General features: G+C 32.4%; 3 protein-coding genes across 5 annotated transcripts; 1 reads left to right on the forward strand and 2 right to left on the reverse strand.

Annotated features, from left to right (window-relative positions):
• The first annotated feature begins 4,382 nt into the window (after window positions 1-4,382).
• On the forward strand, window positions 4,383-6,250 carry LOC111399561. Its single transcript, XM_023026959.1, has 2 exons — window positions 4,383-5,043; window positions 5,876-6,250. The coding sequence occupies exons 1-2, from the start codon at window positions 4,579-4,581 to the stop codon at window positions 5,960-5,962; spliced, it is 552 nt and encodes a 183-aa protein (XP_022882727.1). The 5' UTR covers window positions 4,383-4,578; the 3' UTR covers window positions 5,963-6,250.
• Window positions 6,251-6,296: 46 nt separating this feature from the next.
• Window positions 6,297-9,888, reverse strand: LOC111399546 (26S proteasome non-ATPase regulatory subunit 11 homolog). Of its 3 annotated transcripts, XM_023026940.1 has the most exons (3): window positions 9,698-9,871; window positions 7,927-7,964; window positions 6,297-7,837 (listed from the first exon to the last, which is right to left on the reverse strand). In XM_023026940.1, exon 3 carries the CDS (start codon window positions 7,810-7,812, stop codon window positions 6,541-6,543), a length of 1,272 nt encoding a protein of 423 aa, XP_022882708.1. In that variant the 5' UTR covers window positions 7,813-7,837; window positions 7,927-7,964; window positions 9,698-9,871; the 3' UTR covers window positions 6,297-6,540. The 3 variants fall into 3 exon arrangements, with proteins under 3 accessions (XP_022882708.1, XP_022882699.1, XP_022882716.1); XM_023026931.1 differs by lacking the exon at window positions 7,927-7,964 and having other exon boundaries at window positions 9,698-9,888; XM_023026948.1 differs by lacking the exons at window positions 7,927-7,964; window positions 9,698-9,871 and adding an exon at window positions 8,378-9,657.
• A 5,753-nt stretch (window positions 9,889-15,641) lies between these two features.
• On the reverse strand, window positions 15,642-17,618 carry LOC111399589 (GDSL esterase/lipase At3g48460-like). Its single transcript, XM_023026992.1, has 2 exons — window positions 16,925-17,618; window positions 15,642-16,256 (listed from the first exon to the last, which is right to left on the reverse strand). The coding sequence occupies exons 1-2, from the start codon at window positions 17,558-17,560 to the stop codon at window positions 15,750-15,752; spliced, it is 1,143 nt and encodes a 380-aa protein (XP_022882760.1). The 5' UTR covers window positions 17,561-17,618; the 3' UTR covers window positions 15,642-15,749.
• Between the last annotated feature and the right edge of the window lie 3,410 nt (window positions 17,619-21,028).

The raw sequence follows: 21,028 nt of genomic DNA on the forward strand, positions 1-21,028 counted from the left end.
CAAAAATCAGAGACTACAAGCAACCCCTTTTTCACACAAACACCATAGCCTATTTTATTAATAAATAATTTCAATTTGGTAATTTGATTAATGTAGACATTTTCTTAATAAAGTGCATGGGCACCTAGGCTGCTCGAGAGAAGGAGCTTGCGAGTGTAGTAGTGCAAAAAAGAAAATAAGGGAAGACAGTTGTATAACATTATAATGCAAATTTTGTAATTTTGTAATAATGAGATGAATTGTTCACTATCTTGAATAACCTATGGTCTTATTGTTTTTTCTCAAGCATGCAATGCTTACTGATTTGGATGCTTCCACCTTATTCTTTCGTGTTTATAATGGTCATAGGGGTAAGTTTTTCTACTTCTGATGTTGTTATATTGCATACTAAATTAGGGTGCATGCGATTTACCATGGCACGAATATTTTGAATACAAATCGGCATTCCTTAGCATATACCTATGATTCAAAAGATATGACTAGGCAAAAGAAAGATGAAGTGTTGACTGTAGGCATTTGTATACCATAATCTATGTCATGAGATCTTGTACTCACAAGTCACAATACAGATCCATTTAAGATTATAATTAGTTTGAATTGAAATAATGTTTTGCTCTAAATCAAGCTTTGCTAACCAATTTCTTTGTTGTCTGGTCAGTACGTTATTGTTCTATTATCAATGCATTGAATTTCACAGGTAAGGTTGTTGCCAAATTTTGTGCTAAATATCTTCATCAGTATGTTCTCAAGCAAGAAGCATATTTGACTGGTGACATAGGTACTTCTGTTCAGAAAGCCTTTCTCAGGTCATTTTCTAATCTCTGGTAGTTTTTAAGAGTTTCTGTTTGTGTTCAGTGTATGCATATTTGCTCTTAAATGATGAATTCTATATAATAGGTCTTCTTTAAATGGCATAACTATTTTTAGCAGCTTTATCATGAGATACTTGCAACTTACTTTAAGAGAAGCAAATTTATTTTGATTTAGGCAATTGTGTAAAAAGCTGTTTCTTCCAATTGGATTGTTGAACTTAGAATTTATTGCAATTGGTTGTTTTATCCATTGTTTTTTTAATATATATATAAACTAGGAAAAAAAACTCTGCACTGTGCGAAGCCATCTCTCCGCACTCTTCGCATAGTGTGGAGCCATCTTTCTACAATGTGCCTCCGCACTGTGCAGAGAGTTCTCTCCAACTCTCCAAAAATCTTATATCATTTATGCGAAGGCATCTTTTGCCTTTAAAACATATTGATAGAGACAGTTACATTTTTATACAGGTTCAAAATCTTATTCTTGATGTGGCAATGTGATTTTGGCAACTCTCGTGCTATCTCGGTCTTCAAGCATTGCGGGGACTCCGCACAAAATTGGTGCGAGGAGTCCCCGCACATTCGTGCGGGGACCCCGCACAAATCTGTGGGACACGCAACGTGCGGAGTGTCCGCACACATTCCACACCGTCGCAATTTTTTTTAGAGTAATTAGACTAAATACATTAATTATTATTAATGATTTTTTTAAAAAAATTTCTATAGATAACAATTTCAAAGAAGGAGATATTGATAATGCCATGACATTACTTTTACAAATGGAGGCTCTAGAAAGAATATTGGCAGACATTATTTTCAATGAAATTATACTTTCGGGTTGTAGTCAGGAATTAAACTGTTAATACATTGCTCAAAAGTTGTTTAGAAAAGGCTCTTACAACTTGCAGATAAAATCTGGAGATTATTAGATGATTCGGGTTTGGCAAGGAATCGCAAAACATTAATACTTATTGACTATTATGTTCACACGAATAAGGTAAAAGATACTTGGTTAGTTATTTCTCAGATGAAGAAAAAAGAGTACCAGCTAAATTCTTTTATGTATAATAAGATTATTAAAGTTTATAAAGACAATGGGATGTGGAAGAAAGCAAGATGTACGGAGTGTGCAGAGTGACTCCACACTTTTTGGGATTAACTCTGCACTTTGCTCACACGAACTGCAAAGCAAATTTTTTTTAGTTTTTTGGAAAATTTTTGAGGGAATATTTAAAAATATTTCCATGATATAAGAAAATAATTGTAAATTATTTTTACAATTGCATAGCAGTATATTATCTAGAAAAATATGCTTGTATATTTCATGTTTGAATAAGAAATATACAAACTATTAGTGTTGATATGATTGAATTGAATGTGAAAATTATATTTCTAAATTTTGTGTAATTCAATATTAAAAAAAAAAAAAAACTCTTCGCATAGTGCGGAGATAGTTCAACCAAGTGCGGAGTAAAAATAAAAAAACGTGCGGAGAGGAAAAAAACTAAACTTTGGCATGATGCGATGTGGAAGAATATTTGTCAATCATGATAAAAAAATTCTTTACAAAATGCAAAAAATAAAAATGCATAATAAATCTTCTTATTACCCTAACAAAATTACAATAATTTTTTTTTTACAAATAATATAAAAAAATCATTTTTACCTTCAAGAAAAAAACACATTTAAAAATTAACAATTTCATAACATTTTTTTTTAATTCTCGAAAATAGAATTATAAAAAATGAAACAATATTAAATTAAATATTTAATACTCAAGAAATTCAATATTAAATAAATTTTATATATTTATAACAAATTATAAATCAGCTTACCGCATTTACAGGCAGCTTACCTATATGTTGCCTATCGATTTACAGTCTACCGTATTTGCAAATACCTTACCGTATTTGCTGCTTACCGTATTTACAACTTACCGTATTACCGTATTTGCAGGTTATCGTATTTGCAAACAACTTACCATATTTACAGCTTATCGTATTTGCACATTACCGTATTTGTTGTCTACCATATTTACAACTTACCGTATTTGCAGCTTATCGTATTTGCAAACAATTTACTATATTTTCACATTACCTATTTGCAGCTTACCGTATATGCTGCCTATCGTATTTGTAACTTACTATATATGCTGTCTACCGTATTTGCAGTTTACTGTATTTTTTATATACAGATTTTTGCACTTACGAACCGGGAATGCAAAACACCGTAATTCACTTACCAAACTGAATTTCAAAAAATTTTCCAGATTTTTATTTTTTCAACATAAAATAAAATATTAAATATATATCAAGTTGGGTGGGTATGACATTATCAATATTACTATTTAGTTTAAAAAAATAAAAATAAATAAATAAATAAATAAATAAATATATATATATATATACACACACACACAATAAATTCAAAATTCATGCAAGGCACGTGACGATGACTAGTATGATAGAAAATCTTTTACAAAGGGTCAAAGTCAAATACAGACCACTAAGAACAATTAATAAGCTCAGGTTCAGACTCGGGCAAAAGCAAAATTAGAGCCCAAATGAAGAATAATACTCTGAACTAACGAGTTGGGGCAGGGGCTGCGCTAACAGAGGCCCATTTTAACAAATTATGACATAGGCTCGACCACTTGTGCCGACCTTAGACAGGCGCCCCACCAAAGTGCAATAGAAGTCGCCAATCTATGCCATAGGCCTTCTTGATCGTCCATTGACCCTGTCCAGGTAAGTATGTTGCTCAATCCCACGAGGTCTTCTTTTATATTACTCCTCAATTCCTCCTTTTCCTTGTTCTTCCAATGTGGGATCCTGAAAACAGTACTTATCGAATATATCAAGTGTTCTCTTGCATTGCACTACATTTTGGCTCTCAATTCCAAGATATTGCCACGTACATAATTCAATTATTATAACATTTTGCTATTTGGGGGGTACGTTTTAATTTTTGTGCAGAGGAATCTAGAAATTCTAGGATATACTGAACGTGAAATTCGAGAATTACACCTGATGCGGGCACATGTTATACTCTTTGATCGTACTCTTCTACCCTTTCGTTCCTTTGGTTTCTATGTTAGTTTTGAACTTCAATATTCGGGCACCATCCCCTTTAAATGCTAGTTTTAAGGTGAGTTTTATCCAATATAGTCATAAAAATTAATATCAACGGACACGTGCTTGGAGATGACACGTTACCTAGATAGAATTACTTTAGTAGAGGACTAGTTCAATAAAATCGGCACCTAGAATTGTGGGTCATTGTGGATGTTGATTTTGAATGGAACAATGAACTGTAATCACCTTAATTATGTGTGCACAATTAAAAGAAAAATAATATTCAATTCCAAATATCACAAAAGCAAAGAAATAAGTAAAAGAAAAGACCAAAGTAATTAGCTGCAAAACCCAAATTCTGGATATAAAAAGTCAATTTCTTAATTTACTTGCTGTTGTGTTTTTCTTTATTATGTGCCTAAAAAACTAGCCGACAAATACAAATTCTGAAAAGTGCCTTTCATGATATTTCCAGCAAAATATCTTACAAGCAAGATTTTTTGTGAAATTTATTTCAAATAGTCAAAGAAGGGATAATGTTTTCCAAGAACATTATCTTCCAAGCAAGATTTTTTGTGAATTTTATTTCAAATAATCAAAGAAGGGATAATGTTTTGTGTAATGAACATTAGCAGCATTGTTACACTACTCGATTTCCTCTTCTGCCTCTCGACTAACAACCTTACTACAACATGGAGAAGAACGACGTATCAGAAGACCTGTCCGATTGGGAGGACATAAAGCTGAACAATAACAACTCAATGCACAACAATGGCTCAAATTTTGCTCCAAATGATCATGAAGACCGAACTGTCCCGACTCCGCGCAACAACGAACAAGTCCACGAGCCACAGCCATTTTTGTCAGGGATAATGTCATCTGGTGGCGACGATGGTAGAAAAGATGGAGTCGAAAGGGTGGAAAGAGATGTTAACCAGTCGAAAAGATTGAATTTGGGAGTCTTGAATTCGGGTATTTTTCGGATTTTACTTAAGATAAGAAAATTTGATTGCTTTAAGGTTGGATTGTGGTCAGTTTCTGGAGTCGCAGCAGTTGTTTTAGCGTCCTTGTTGCATAGGAGAGTGTTGAAATGGTGGAAATCAATGAAGATGGAGCAGAAGGAGCACCTATTACTTCTCATCAAAGAAAAAGACCAGGTTTGATTCAGAAAAAAAAAATTCATATAGTTTTAAGGCATGATCTTAAGCTTAAAAAGTTTACTTATAAGTTTAAAAGTTTTGAAATAAATAAGAATTATTATTGATCAAAATTGAAAATAAGTTATTTAAAAGTAAATATGTCTTAAAATAAATAAAAGATTTTATTGATAGAAGTTGTAAATTAGTTACTTATTTCAATTGTAAAGTAACAGTGACTTTGAAATTTAGTAATTTTTTTTTTTTTTTAAATTTCAAAGTAAGGAAACCTAAACTTATCTAAATGAGTTTGGAAATAATTGTTACTTAAAATTAATTTTTACTTATTTTTAAGCTCAATCAATCATGATACAATTATTGACATTAAACTGTAATATGTTTGGAGTTTTTAAATTTTTAATGTTATTCATGTACGGATCACAAAGAATTTACGTGGGTCAATAATTAGCATAAATCACTTTTTTTTTAAAATTGCTTATGATGACGCAATAAGATTTATGGAAATTGCGTATTAAGAATAAAATTTTATTTATTGCATTAAGTTGTATCTCACATAACTTTTAAAGAATGCCTTTGCAGCTCTTGTATTATTTGTTGGGAGCGTGTTTGCCTAAACTTAAAGATTACCAATATTACTTTTAAATTAAATAAGTTACTTCTTTGTAAAGTAACTTTTACATTGATTTCCATCCTTGACCATTATAAAAATTAATTATTTTGAAAGTTATTCATTTACTGATTAGTAAACTAGTTTACGTAATGTGAACTCCTTTCTTATGAGATTTCATTCCGGAGTTATAACCATTGGCTAACTGGCCGTACTTTTTTGCAGAAAATAAATCAACTTTTGCTCCGAATTGCCCAAATGAATGATATTATACTAGCGCGCCGGAAAGTCCCAGTTCTTCGAGCGAATTGAATTATTGTGCATTGGGATTCTTCCTCATTATTCTCAATACCTGGAAAAATGGTCAAATCAAGTCTTTCTACGACTCGAATGAGCACTTCAAAGATGCATGACTTTCTTGATAGAAGATATGCTTCCATAGGGCAATTCGATAAATTTATGGCAAGTTTTGGGACGTGAATAAGAATGTACAAGATTCAGAATTTTTTTTTTTTTTTTATTCTGTCTGCAATAGATGTTGAAAGTGAATTAACGCTGTAAGTAAAACCTATAGTTATAATCAAGCTCTACTTCCATTTTTGTCAACAAATTCATAGCAAATTATGAACACCACGATAAAAACACATCCAAGAAAAGAATCAGTCCGACTCTGGAAATAGCCATAGAGGTTCAAACAGATCATGAAGCCCGTAAGGGGGGATCGAAAATTTTAAGAATTTAAAGAACCTAGAGCGAAAAATGTTTAACAGAGAGTACACTAACTTGAAGAGAGTGTAAATGGAGTAAAAAAGCAAGCACAACCTGATGAATCCCGAGATAGAAAAGATAAAAGTAGCTGCCAATTGGAAGGACATCCAACAATTTCAACCTCATGCCATTATTTTGGCTGATCTCACGTAAAGACTGTCCACAACTTTGGCCATATTCGAAATGGTTTCTAGTGTAGCTGGATATATAGCATCTGTTTTGGGATCATCAAAAATGACGAGGCATCCAGCACCCTGGTCCAAAGTTCCAGCAAATTTCTTGTCCAAGATCATTTGCGATAATTTCTTCTCGACATGGTCGGCAGGCAATTCAATTAACTCGGCAATATGAGAAATCTCGACCCTTGAGAAAGGTTCAATCAACCTACAAAGGTTCTGCTCAAGCAGTGTATCGTAAAGGGAAGAAAGGTGCCTGTGGACAATAGGATCTTCCTCAAGCTGAGCCCTAAAATTTTGAAGAGCAGTCTCAAAAAGCTTCAACGAACGTTTTGAATGAGCATCAGCGATGGCTTTCATTGCATCGAGTTCAGGGCCCTGATATTGCAAACCCACCTTGGGGGAGGATATTATTCCTGCAACATCATCAGCTTGGCTAACCATGATTTTGCAGAGCAACATATACTTGAGGCTATATATGGCCTGAGGATCTTCGAGGGCATTGAAAGCTTCAAAAGCTTCATAAAAATAGCTATAAGCAGTTTTGTAATCCTTCTCTTCTGCATGAAGAATCCCACTTTGTAAATCTATGGTGCCCTGCTGAGCGGGAGGCACGTAAATAGCATTGGCAGCTGTTCTTGCAGCAGTAAGTGCAGCCTTAGCTTTAGGAAGGTTTCTCAGAGAAAAATGGAGCTTGCTCTCCAACAAATCTATATCGACAAGCAGGAGCTTATCATCTAATCTTCTTACTTCCTTGATCAGGCCTGAAAGAAGATTTAATGCTTCAGAATATTCCTTGTTTTCCATCAAAAGAGCTGCAAGTCTTGCCTCAATTCGTTGGCGAAGGAAAGTTCGCTTCTCTGCACGGGTCCATTGCACCATTTCCTTGCAGAGGGCAATTTGGAGATCTGATGTATCTGGTATTTTGGCTACTGCATCAACAATTCCACGGACAATTTTTGCAGTCTTTGCTTTGGGTATCAACGAGAAGAACGGACGGAGCTGGGTCAGTAGATTTTTTAGTTCCTCAGCTTTGTTCTCTTGTCTAAGAAGATCGGAGAGATTGGAGATGGCCTGTTCTTTTATCCTTAGAGCCTCAGAAGAAGATGAGGGGTTGTCAAGTACGCGATAGAGGATAGATATAGCCTCGGATGGAGTTTTTGTTTCAGTAGCCAGAACAAGCGAATCTGTGGTTGCTGGAAGATATGAAGAAGACATGGTGACAGCTTTCAGATTACAGGTCCTGCAATTTAGTCAACATCAAAAAGTTTATGATTCGATAGTAAAGTTTTTCCGGCAAACAATTCATCCAACACTTTCAGTTAGGGCTACCAAGGAAAAGAGAGCACTCCAATTCGTCCCCAGTCTTCCTACATGCACATATATATTAGTCAAAATCCATTAATCCACGATTCATGTCATATGATTCAAATCAATTCAATTATTCAATTAAAATAAATAACATTAATCATCTGGAATCAATATTGGAGTAAATCTTGTGATTCCATTACTATTCAGTTAATCTCGTTGGTATCTTGTTCAAAAGTTGCCAGAACCTTGTTCTACTCTACCAATCCTGATTTAATAAATGAAGTCCTTTTCAAATAATAATCAAATAATTTTTTAAGGACTCTTAAACATAAAGGTGCATAAGAAGTTTATAGTTACTGCCTTTCAATAAATTAATATTCGTACTCCCATACAACAATTAATGTTGAGTTTCAATTCAAGCTTTCCGTATCCCATATATGCATTTCACCCAAAGAATATTCGAGAAAAGAACCTGTTTTATATGCATGATTTTTGTTTTTCTCACAAATCAAGAACTGTTTCTAATAGATCCTCTAAGGAAAGGTTCATAACCTGCATTAGATTACCAATATAACACACTCCACTGTATATCTACAATATAAATATTCTAAGCAAATCTTTGATGGTTTTATTTCAAGAAAAATCTTTATCAACCCAAGAAGATTCTCATTGAAGGCACAGATCAAAATGGATTATAGTCATTCGAAGAATCAAATTTGAACAGACTGCTACATTTATCAGAAATTATAAAAGTTCAATTCCATGCAATTTACTGAATAAGGCACCTAATAAGCTTTTTCCCTAATTTTATAATTTTTTTTTTTATAAGTCCCCAATTTTATAACAGCACAGAGGATTGACGAGGGAATAAATCTATCTCCCAATTCCTTAAGCTATAATTGTCAGATTAGGCTCAAAAAGGACATTCATACAGCTCCATACTAGAGAAACACGAAAATGACCACTTTGTACCTCAAAATAAAATTCCAACCATCTTTCAGAAATCTCCTAAAAAAAATGAAAATATAAAAAATCAACCAAAAGATACATCATCATGTAGGCCAGGGCATCCATATTCTAAGATCTCAACACAAAATGTCTCATCGAAATGAGGAATCATATTTAGAACTAAAGGCATTGAATTGGTTTTAACATGTCCGGACTCTGAGTCCCCAATTGCATTTCAACAAACTGCCCATTTAAACTTCCAACACGTACTTTCCATAGTATCAGCAGCAAGATATTCCCACTCCAACCCAACAATAAAAATTCTCTTCTCACAATAATACCAAAATCAGGTACTAATTGAAGAGTTTAAGCATCCATTACACTACATACAAAGAAAAAAAAATAATCTTTTACACAAGCCTTCAAAATAAATCTGCCATCAAACTAGGGAGGCAAACTACAGAAGCAAAAAGAGTACAGTTTTATGCACAAGAAACTCGCATATTCCAGAAAGTCAGCAGAATATACAATTAATTGTAAAATAGGGTGGGAAAAAAGAAGAAATGAACCCAGAAAAAAAATAAAAACAAGATCCGTGCAAATTTTAACCACAGTTCTAACTTGTAAATGTTCAACTTTTCAACAAAGTCTACAAAACATACAATCCATTACTAAAGAGGCAAAATAGAGATGACCCAGAAATTAAAAAGACAGGATTTCTATAAAATTTAGTTCAGAATTCAATTTTCCAAATGTTCCGTCATCGAAAGTAATTCAATGTCGATTTAAGTAATAACGAAATTAGGGTTTACAAAAGTTTACAGAATCTCAATTGGTTACGTACCTTAACTGGTACGATTCGCAACTATTAGGCTGCGATTTGCGATCCAGGAACCGAAGGTAGATCTATGGATTAGGACTTATATGCGTGTATGTACATTGAAGATATAACCCATCTCTCAAGTCTTGTCCCCTGCGCCCTTCATTTGTGATATAAAAAAATATTGAAGAAGATATTTTTCTACAATTTGCACTCACATAAATAAAATATAAATACGAAAGTAAAAGGCGAAATTTCCAATACATTCAAATGTCTGTGTTTGCTTTAACTTTCTATTCGTTAAAATGTATAATTTAACTTTGATAGTGTTAGTTTTGTTTAGTTCAGTTAAAAAATTTGATTTAAAGTTGACATTAATTTTAATAATATATTTTATGAATTTCATAATTTTTTATTAAAATTTATTAAAAATTTGATTTTTTATTTATTGCTTAAGGGCACTAATCTTTCTATCGAGGAAAGGAGAAATTCAAATTAGTGAAGCCACGGTGCCAAGCGAAAGGAATGCCACATATAAGGTTATCACATAGGACCTCCTCTTATTATAAACATAACATGACATTTCTTTAAAGTTGTCAACCGCCACAAAATTTATTGTTATGTATGTCTCTACAAATTTATACAATGAGTTGCTGACTTTAGCTTCGACTTAAATAATTAAAAAAAGAGTGAATTTTTTTTTCAATTATTTATTTGAAATTTATTTGTATTTTTTTTTGAAAAATTTGGGAATATAATTACTATTTGTTCTTTATTTTTGTTTTATTTAAATAGTAATGGATATTCGTCATTTTACAGTTTTTAATTAAAAAAATTGATGAAAAATGATGATTTTCGCAATAAAATGGAGAAATAAAGGTAAAAATAATAAAAAATGAAAGATGTAATATTTTGCTCAATAATATTGAAAGGTAAAGACATTTTGTAATAAGAATTAATCTTCTTGTACATAGGGGGATTCATAATGGTGTCCAAAATGGACACATGGAGCTCCCTATTGGAGGGGTTCCGGTCGCCTATGCACCCATAGCATAGTCCTTGTGATAATTACCCTTTTCATAATCTAGGAAAAATTGTGGCAAAGGCCCCAAACATTTAAAACATTAGCAAATTTTCTCCAAACATTTAATTTGCTACAACTATCACCTCAAACATTTTGAAATGTAGCAACGGAGACCCTTTTGAACAATTTTCATCCAAATATCTGTTAGTTGACTAAGAAATTTGACTTTAACCATATTTTTAATATTTTTGAAATGATAAAATAGTAAATTTCCATTTATTATATTAAAACAAGTTAGAAAAAAAAATAAAAAAAAAATAAAAAAATCAATCATCTTTCTTCCTCTCACCCCTTCCACCTTAAACCCAAAATCAGTTACCGACCAACGCCACCTCCATCCCCAGCCACAAAAACCTAAATCAAAATGTAACCACAATCACACCCAATCCCCTATTCTTCTACTACCAAAACCCTAATCAATATGTATACAGACTATTCCAGTTCAACTTTTCCAAAAATTTCTATAAAATTCGTCATGTTGTGCGTGTTAGAGATGGTAGTCACAACATAAGAAATCAAAAGCTTACATATGCGAATGTTCAAGTGGAACAAAAAGCTCCAAGAGACGATGAATGGAAAGGGCTTATTTCTGCTTAGGGTTTATGATGAAATAATTACGATAACTTCGAATGAGAACAGAGATGGAGCTAATATCAGTACAGAATTCACGGTGTACCCTAATTTAATTACTTTCGATTTATGTCGCCCCTGTTGGATTTCTCCATTTTATCCAATGAGTTTTTCTTACCAGAACACTATATAATACTAACCCAAAGTATAGCTACAAATCTACATACATATTTTTGCATAAAACTTCGAGCTTTGATTTGGGTTTTTATGGCTGGGGGTGGAGGTGGAGGTGCTGGTAGCTGTGGTGATGGTAGGTAACTGATTTTGGGGTGGAGGTGGGCTAGGGGGAAGAAGATGATTGGTTTTTTTTTTAGATTTCTTATTTCTTATTTTTTCTAATTTAATTTATAACTTATTTTAATGTAATAAATTAAAAGTTACTATTTTACCCTTTCAAAAATATTAAAAATATGATCAAAGTCAAATTTCTTAGTCAACTAACAAATATTTGGAAGAAAATCGTCCAAAAGGGCCTCCGACACAATGTTTCGAAACGTTTGGGGGGATGGTTGCAACAAATTAAAAATTTTGGGAAGGTCTACTAATGTTTTAAATGTTTGGGGACCTCTGCTGCAATTTTTTCAATAATTTATTTGGACTCATTTGTAGTTTTTTTTTTTAAACTTTTGGTAGTATAATTGCAATTTATTCTTTTTTTTTGTTTTATTTAAATATGGGAGTATATTTATCATTTTACAGTTTTTTTTTAATTGAGAAATTAAATGAAAAGAACATTTTCTGCAATGAAATGTGAAAATGCTAAAAAATAAAATGTAAGGATGTTTTGCACAATAGTATTGAAAGATAAGAATGTTTTGTACTAATTACCCCTTAGGGGTTGTTTGAGCCCCCAAAAAAAAAAAAAAAAAACATTTTGAAATGGTGTTATGATAGTGAATATTTAGTTAAAAAATAAGAAAATTTCTTAGATTTGCGTGTAATATGCGAATGTTCAAGTGGAACAAAAAGCTCCAAGAGACGATTAATGGAAAGGGCTTATTTCTGCTTAGGGTTTATGATGAAATAATTACGGTAACTTCGAATGAGAACAGAGATGGAGCTAATATCAGTACAAAATTCACGGTGTACCCTAATTTAAATACTTTCGATTTATGTCGCCCCTGTTGGATTTCTCCATTTTATCCAATGAGTTTTTTCTTACCAGAACACTATATAATACTAACCCAAAATATAGCTACAAATCTACATACATATTTTTGCATAAAACTTCGAGCTTTGATTTGGGTTTTTATGGCTGGGGGTAGAGGTGCTGGTAGCGGTGGCGATGGTAGGTAAATGATTTTGGGGTGGAGGTGGATGTGGGCTAGGGGGAAGAAGATGATTGGTTTTTTTTTTTAGATTTCTTATTTCTTATTTTTTCTAATTTAATTTATAACTTATTTTAATGTAATAAATTAAAAGTTACTATTTTACCCTTTCAAAAATATTAAAAATATGATCAAAGTCAAATTTCTTAGTCAACTAACAAATATTTGGATGAAAATCGTCCAAAAGGGCCTCCGACACAATGTTTCGAAAGGTTTGGGGTGACGGTTGTAACAAATTAAAGATTTTGGGAAGGTCTACTAGTGTTTTAAATGTTTGGGGACCTCTGTTGCAAGTTTTTCAATAATTTATTTGGACTCATTTGTAGTTTTTTTTTTTTTAAAAATTTGGTAGTATAATTGCAATTTATTTTTATTTTTTTGTTTTATTTAAATATGGGAGTATATTTATCATTTTACAGTTTTTTTATTGAGAAATTGAATGAAAAGAACATTTTCCGCAACGAAATGTGAAAATGCTAAAAAATAAAATGTAAGGACGTTTTGCACAATAGCATTGAAAGATAACGATGTTTTGTATTAATTACCCCTTAGGGTTGTTTGAACCCCATTTTTCTCAAAAATAAAAAAATAAAAAAATCATTTTGAAATAATGTTATGATAGTGAATATGTGGTTAAAAAATAAGAAAATTTCTTAGATTTACGTGTAATATTATTTTATTAAAAAATGTGTGGTTGAAATTGTGTCAAATCACTTTTATAGAATGTATTTTCATGAAAAAAATGGAGCTCAAGCGAAGGCTTAATTTATTGGATCTTAGACTCTTTCTATGTTCTAGGCTTCGACTTCGGCTTAGAGGCCGTAGATGATTAATTATTATGAGACCTTTCAACATATATTTTATTTTACAAGTGTAATATTATTTAAATAGTTTAATAATTAACATTTTTATATTAAAAAGAAGAATTTACACAATTCAAAAGATAGAGTAGCAAAGCAAAATAAAACTTCTCTGAGAACTCTGAACATTATTTGTTCACCAAAAGTCACAACAGACATTACCAAAATTCAGAAGATATTACATAGTCAGATTTGAATATGGTAACTAAATTTCTTAGTTGATCTTTTTTGTTTTATCAAACATTACATCCATTTTAATCCAGACAGAATCCAACACATATACACGGATTTATAAGTATTATTTGTTCTTTTCATCTTTTCTTCTGCCTAACAGCAAATTAGTAAATAACCAGTTGATATATTGAACAAATTTTCGTATCAATTACTTCTATAAATTTCATATCAATTACATTATTACTTCTATAAACAAATTACCAATACCCAAAATCTATCCAATTCCAGAATAAGAATAATTAATTTGCAACCTGCAGAATTACCTCAACACAACACTTCAATAGGAAGACGAAGAGAAAAGTACTCAGTTGGGTAATCAGATTTCTAGCCGGAACCTTTGCTGGTAGCCTTTAGGGATTGCCGAATCATCGATTGGTATTGACGATTGCATTTTCAATTTTCTCTCACGTTCTTGACAATGGATGTTCATCTGCTGATTATTAGTATTATTATTATTTTAAAAGAGATTTGAGGGTTTTGTATTGGGGTGGCTTTTGGGCCTTTTTTTTAAGAGGTCCCTTAAAATCCAAGGTCCAAGGCAATGGCCTTGCTTGGCTTGGGCCAGGACAGGCCCTGTAAATCATAATAGTACATTCATTAAAAGATTATGGATAGTAAAATCATTTTACGATGATTTATGAATCATAGGCTCTTTCTATGTTCTAGGTTTCCACTTCGTTTACAATCTTCTTGTAGATTTTGAATTTGTAATCATAATCAATGACGTACACTGGTTAGAGGACATGGACACAGGTCTTAATCAGGGGCGAATTTGGGACTGCAATGGGCTGAACAAGCCCAAAACCAACAAAAAACTTAAAAAAAAAAAGAGACATTTTTGTACAGGCCCAATTCATATAAATTGTAGGCCAGCCCAAGCCCAAGATAAGAATTTGAAGAAACTTGAATCCTTGCCAGATCTGCTTCAAGAATCGTCTCCAGACATTGAATAATTTTGTGAATTTTTCACTCTTCAGATTTTCTAATCCCTCAAGGATGAAAATTGCTTCTTTGGCAAATTAATTACCTTGTTTTGATCAATCAAAATATGGAGTTCGAACATTGATAGTCTACCAATATCTTATCTCCTTAGAACTGACATAGATATGCTTGTATTAGAATATAATTTTTGTGTACTCGTATTAGATGTAGAATTTGGATGAGGATGTATTACACATAGAATTCATGTTTAATTTACGCATTAATTATAATGTTGTAAATACGAATCTTAGATTTGTATTCTAACAAAAAGTAATTGATAATACTTTGAGCCTCGTCCACAAATTTCTAATTACATCTAATAAATTATAATTTTTCGAGACATAGATGTTCATAGTATTATATTATAGGGTATATTGCACTTATGGTTATGAACTTTTGAAGGTTGAGACAATGAAATTTCGAACATTTGACTTCTAGCACCCGATGTTCAAAAGTTTACAAGAGTCTGCACCTGACATGCTTTCATGATTCATGATAGAAACCGTTTGTTTGATCGTTAAAATATCAAATTTTGAGTAAAATGACCATCCTTTTTACCTCTAGTTTGATTTATTGATAAATTCCATATGGATCCTCAACTAATTATCAAGATTTTAACTTCTTTTTCATTTTTATACTATTCCAAAACTTTGCCACTTTGCCCAAATTTTCGTGCCCGAATGGTTGACATCCCCTTACATGTCGTGAGTCTTGCGTGAATAAAAAAGTCTTAAAAAAAAGTGGTTCCCTGCCATTGTGAGAGTCGGTCACCCCTTCTATCAAAAAAAATTCGAGCACTGTAGTGGGGTTTGTACTGTTCCATGCCATGTACTTACCAAATATGCCATTGATATTAGAGTTGCATATTCTGAAAACTTTTGCCAAACCATAGATTTGATTCTCACTCTATGCCAATCATATTATTGTTGGAGGGGATACAAAGGGGATCTATGATCCATCTATCCTGATTGCATCTTATTGCTCAGTAAAAAACTGAAAGTTGGTTCACAATATGCCCCATTGATGAATAAATCTGCCAAAACCTTGTACGTGGCTTCAGTGAGATGTCCACCATCCCAATTCAGATACTCGAAAGGGTTGTTACACGCAGTCGAGGGAGGCGAGCCGCATGCAAAAAGTGCATCGAATTTGTAGGTTCCGCACCCGGATCCACAACAGGCTTTGAATTTCTCGTTGAAGCCATACTCATCGGAATTTTCGAACACATGATAGAAGGCATTCCAGTAGTTTGCATATACAATGATGGCTTGTGGGAACTTTATCTGGAGATTATTCAATTTCGACTGGAGGATTGTGTTGTGAGTGTAGATTTTGTTGTTCACACTGGCCACACACCCCATTTTGTCTCTATCATCTGAAGGAGCCGTTGCCAAAGACAACGTCAGGCAGCCTGTGGGGTGCAGGCCTTGAACAAGGATATACTTTGCACCCTTATTTAGCAATGCCTGTCAACAAATTAATTGCAGAATAATAAAATGCAGAAAAGAAAATTTATGGAACGATCTAGACTTGTGGAAGCACAATTTCCAAAGTGATGCGACGTTTTTGGTCAATCACTCTTAAAATATAACGATGGAATTACTTCTGCATCAATTACAAGAGATTCTCAAAAACTCTCAAGATTTGCTCCACAACAAAAATATAAGGAAAATAATGCTTGAATCGTATAAGATATATGAAATGATTTCAGTTTTATTTTTTGAAGAAAAATAAGGGATTTATGTAATTCAATAACTGTAACTTTCATGCTAATAAGTTATAATTAAATTTAAAAATTTGTGATTTTTATGATTCCGGTAAATCCTCTCCAACTGTTATATTTTACTGTCTAGTTTGACAAAAAATCCGAAAATAATTAAAATAATAATAAAATTTTATTTTAATCTAAGAATCCTAAGCACTGCATAGAAAATGTAGCCATCATCATGCTAAACAGAATGAAACTCGAAAACAAAAAAGCAATATATGGGTTCACCCTTAGTTACGCCCACACTCACCGCCGTAGATATCTATTACGTTGAGGCCCTTGCCCTTTTTATGGTTGAATTATTATATCAGTAGATTATGCGGTCGAAGGTATAAATAATTAGGTTTCACACACTCCAAATATTACCTGTACAAATTCGATTACCCGAGTGGTGGCAAGTTCTTGAATTGTTTCGGCTGGCACAGAAGATCTGTAGCTATATGCATAGTCATTTGCTCCCATTTCTCCAACCCAAAACAGTGCATCATTTATATATTCTGCCTTACACCGGAACAATGCTGGCGAGCCTGAACACCTTTCCTTTTCAAGAAACTCGTTGAACCAACTGAGCTGTGTCTGAAGTGAGACAGGAATAATGTTGAGTGTAAGATTATTGCTCAGAAAGAAACTGTGTGTCAATGCAGTGCTGCCTGCATAAGCGAAGTTCACTCCATGTGATTTATCAGCAGTCTTGTTGCGATACGGCGGCAAGTACGGTAACGACAGGGCTTCGGCCAAAAAGTCAATCATGAGACGTCCGTCGGAGTATCGGTTTGTGGGTCGGCCGAAAAATGACTGGCCATAAGGATGGTTGGATACGAACCGGAATATGGTCGGACCGGTGGCTGACCTTGTGTTGCCGGTGTCGGTTTCGGCGTCGCCAAAGGCGTAAACTTTCTTGAAAGGGTGAGAGAGAATTCCAGCTTGGGCTGTTGAAGGGGTGGAGAATATTAAAATGGCTGTGATTGTGAAGAGGATGATTTGAGCAAAGGAAATTGTCATTATTTCGACTGTGTTTGGTTTAGTCAAGAAGCTAGGATAATGTCATGTATAATTAGAAGTTAGGAACAAGCCTATTTATTTGTTATAAGACTACTACAGGAGTAACTGGGGAAGGTGATGAAGAAATTTTTTATGGGCTTTGCTAAGTGTCAGAGATCAGGTATACCTAGAATGCTGCCGCCAATGGAAGCAAGCTAGCCCCCTATCGATAATCTGCCTACTCAGGCATTAGTAGTACTTATCTGATCGAATCATGCTATGTGTACAAACAGTATTGACGAATTTGGTTTACAAACTATGTGTTGACAATATTTAGATCAATCATTTCAAAATCAGTTTTTGAAATCAATGGCTTGATTTTCCCAATACTTTGTAAACTAATTTTGTAAACAAACTTTGTACAAGTAGATTGATTCTACTTGATTTGTGTGGCGGTTGCTTATGTTGAAATGCTCAAGGGGAATTATTCAGAAATAAAAAAAAATAATCTTTAATTTAATAAACAATATTGTATAGATGTTCACGTGTATGTATACAACGAATTTCGTATATTAAAATACATAAATTGTTAGAAATTGTATTTTTTGAAAAATATAAGTGAATATTAACATTTTGTAATTGCAAAATTGCAAGAATCCTCTAATTAATGATTTTAACGTTTGAAGATGAGAGACCATGCGACTTGAATCCTGAATTTCAAGAATTTGTTGAAAATTTGGCTTGTTTGTCGCTTGGATTTCGGGCTTTGGACTTGGATTTGAATTTGATTTGAAGAAGACTTTGATATTCTTAGACTTGGCTTAGACTTGCTTGCTTTGAAGAAGATTTTGATATTCTTGGTGTTCCTCGGACTTAGACTTGAGAGGATTTTGTCTCTTCATCTAATTTCAAAATTTTTTCGGCACTTCGTGATTTCATTCTACACTTTCACTTGTTTTTAATCTTATGGATCTTTGGTTCTATTTATAGGGAAAAATCGTGACCAATTTGGCAACTATCCAATTAATTTTAATTAAAAATAATAATTGATTAATTATGGATTTAAAAAAAAATACGATGAGCCTTTGAATTTTTTTATGGGCCTTATTAAACTTCAATTTAATAAATTTAATTGGACTAATTGTTTAAATTGACCTAATCCATTGTTTTTTTTATGTCTACAATATGTCATATCAAGAATAAAATATTTGAATTTTTACATAAATTTGATGATTAATTCATGAATAAATTATAAATCACGAACTTCTAGCATTTTTGGATCACAAACTTCCAACTTTAAATTGCAAGAATTGATGCTTCAAATTTTTTATGGTATTTTCCAAAGTCATGACTACAATGATGGGTGGGCAGCGTCATCTAATTAAATCAAAAAACAAATTCTGAAATTGGACAATTGAATAAGATGAGAAAATAATTATTTCTCTCTCCAAATCTGAGCACTAAGAAATTGTGTATTATGATTGCTGTACAATTGCATTGGGTATTTAGGTTTCATTCAATCTCTATTTATAGAAATAGAATAGTTATAATCCTTTACAATAATAATTTCACATTCAAATAAGAGTTTTAAATAAAATCCAAATAAGAGTTTTAATTAAAATTAAAATTCAATTAGTTTATATTTAATTGCATGTGTAGTCTTGAAACTTCAATTACAATTATAGTTAAGTTTATAGCTTCTATAGTAATTACAATTAAGTACACAATTTTATTGTAATTACAATTAAGCCCAATACTATTATAATTACCATAATTAAGTCACAATATTTAGTAGAGCTACCATAGGGACCTGATTGGACATATATTATCTAAGTTCCAATAATTAGATCTTATCTAGTTCACCCTAGACCATCCAATCTATTTCTTAGTCTTTGCTTTTTTTTTTCACTAAAGATAAAAGATTGAACTCTTGGAATATATAAGATCACAGAAACCAATAAATATGTAATATTTTCCTCTGACATGCCATATATATTTTATCCCCATCCGAGATTCTATAATTAGGTACGAGAATAAATATCTATTTTGCCCTTCTAATTATTCATACTAACTAAAATATCATTTTTTTCAATGGTCATGTGAACTAATTATAGATGTTGAAATTTAGACGTCGCTAAACACTAAGCTCAAATTTTAACTGTTCAACATAAAATATGTAAGCAGCCACTCTATCTATTTTTTAGGGTGATGATTCCCAACACGAATTCATGTTCTCTACTTTCGCTCATTCTCAAGTTCCCAACTCATCGAGATATTTGATTAATTATATTGATCTCACTCATTGATGAATCAAAGAACTATTAAAATCACAAAAAGATATACATAACCCTGTTAAGAGATTTAAATGAAATATACAACGGTTAAGTAGAATTTAATTTTCCGTACGATCATGCTATAAAATTAAACTCGACACGTGATCCGATCAATTCATTCCAAGTGTACTAGTGTCACCTTTTAACTTTTTTTGTGATAAAAACAAATCAAAAAAATGAATAGTGAATTGGTTAATACTATGACCTTTCAGTATAAGATGTCAACCCTTATACATTAGCTATGAACAAATTATTTATAATCAAAATATAAATTGGCACATTATAGTTTTTAACGTAAGTATCCAACTTATATTATCACAGGTGATCATAGACATTTTAATTTGCATGCTCAATAATTAATAAATAAAATCATAATTTATTTATTATAGATTATTGTTTTATCATAACAAAATACATTATATGGGCACACAACCCAACAATGTAAGCATGCCTATTTGTGATTTTTATCATCACCATTGAATTTGAGATTATTGCTTGAGAAAATATTCTTCCGCCCCTACTCAAATCTCTACTTCTTGAATTGGTAATACTTTCTCTCTATAAGAAAAAGAAAGAACACAGGTGCACAGTGAACACCTCGGTGACAGACCACCTTACAAGAGAGGGGGCCATGATTTAAAAAAATGTGGCTCCCTCTCTTGTCATGGGGTCTGTAAACTGAATGAGTTTAGCCAAGAAGAGTAGAATACCTTAAATGTACAACTACCAAGAACCTATTGTGAAAATGCTTTCATAGATTTTTATAAAGAATAATGCTAACTAGTTAATAAAATATGTTCTTAAAGAGTTTAATCAAATTTGGAGAAATGAGACCAAACAAGGGTTGAATATTGTTTATACTAGGATTATAACGAACAAGTAGTCACGAAGTAAATTGAATATTGTTCCAACGATGACTGTTTAATTTATTAAGTACCAAAATGGTTATAATCCTACTTCATTTGACAATATTTCATTCATGTGAAGATTTGTAGATGCTGAGATGTTTAATTTTATTGTTTTCTTTTTTCATTTTGACCGCACCACTAGGGGTAGACTCAGGATTATGGTTTAGTGGAGGGGAGAATTGAAATCGCAAGGGCAATTGGGGAAAAGAAAATACAATTAAGTGGAAAATTGGAATCATGTGGTCCCC

This window comes from Olea europaea, chromosome 1 (genome assembly GCF_002742605.1).
Source record: "Olea europaea var. sylvestris chromosome 1, O_europaea_v1, whole genome shotgun sequence".
NCBI classification, from domain to species: Eukaryota; Viridiplantae; Streptophyta; class Magnoliopsida; order Lamiales; family Oleaceae; genus Olea; species Olea europaea.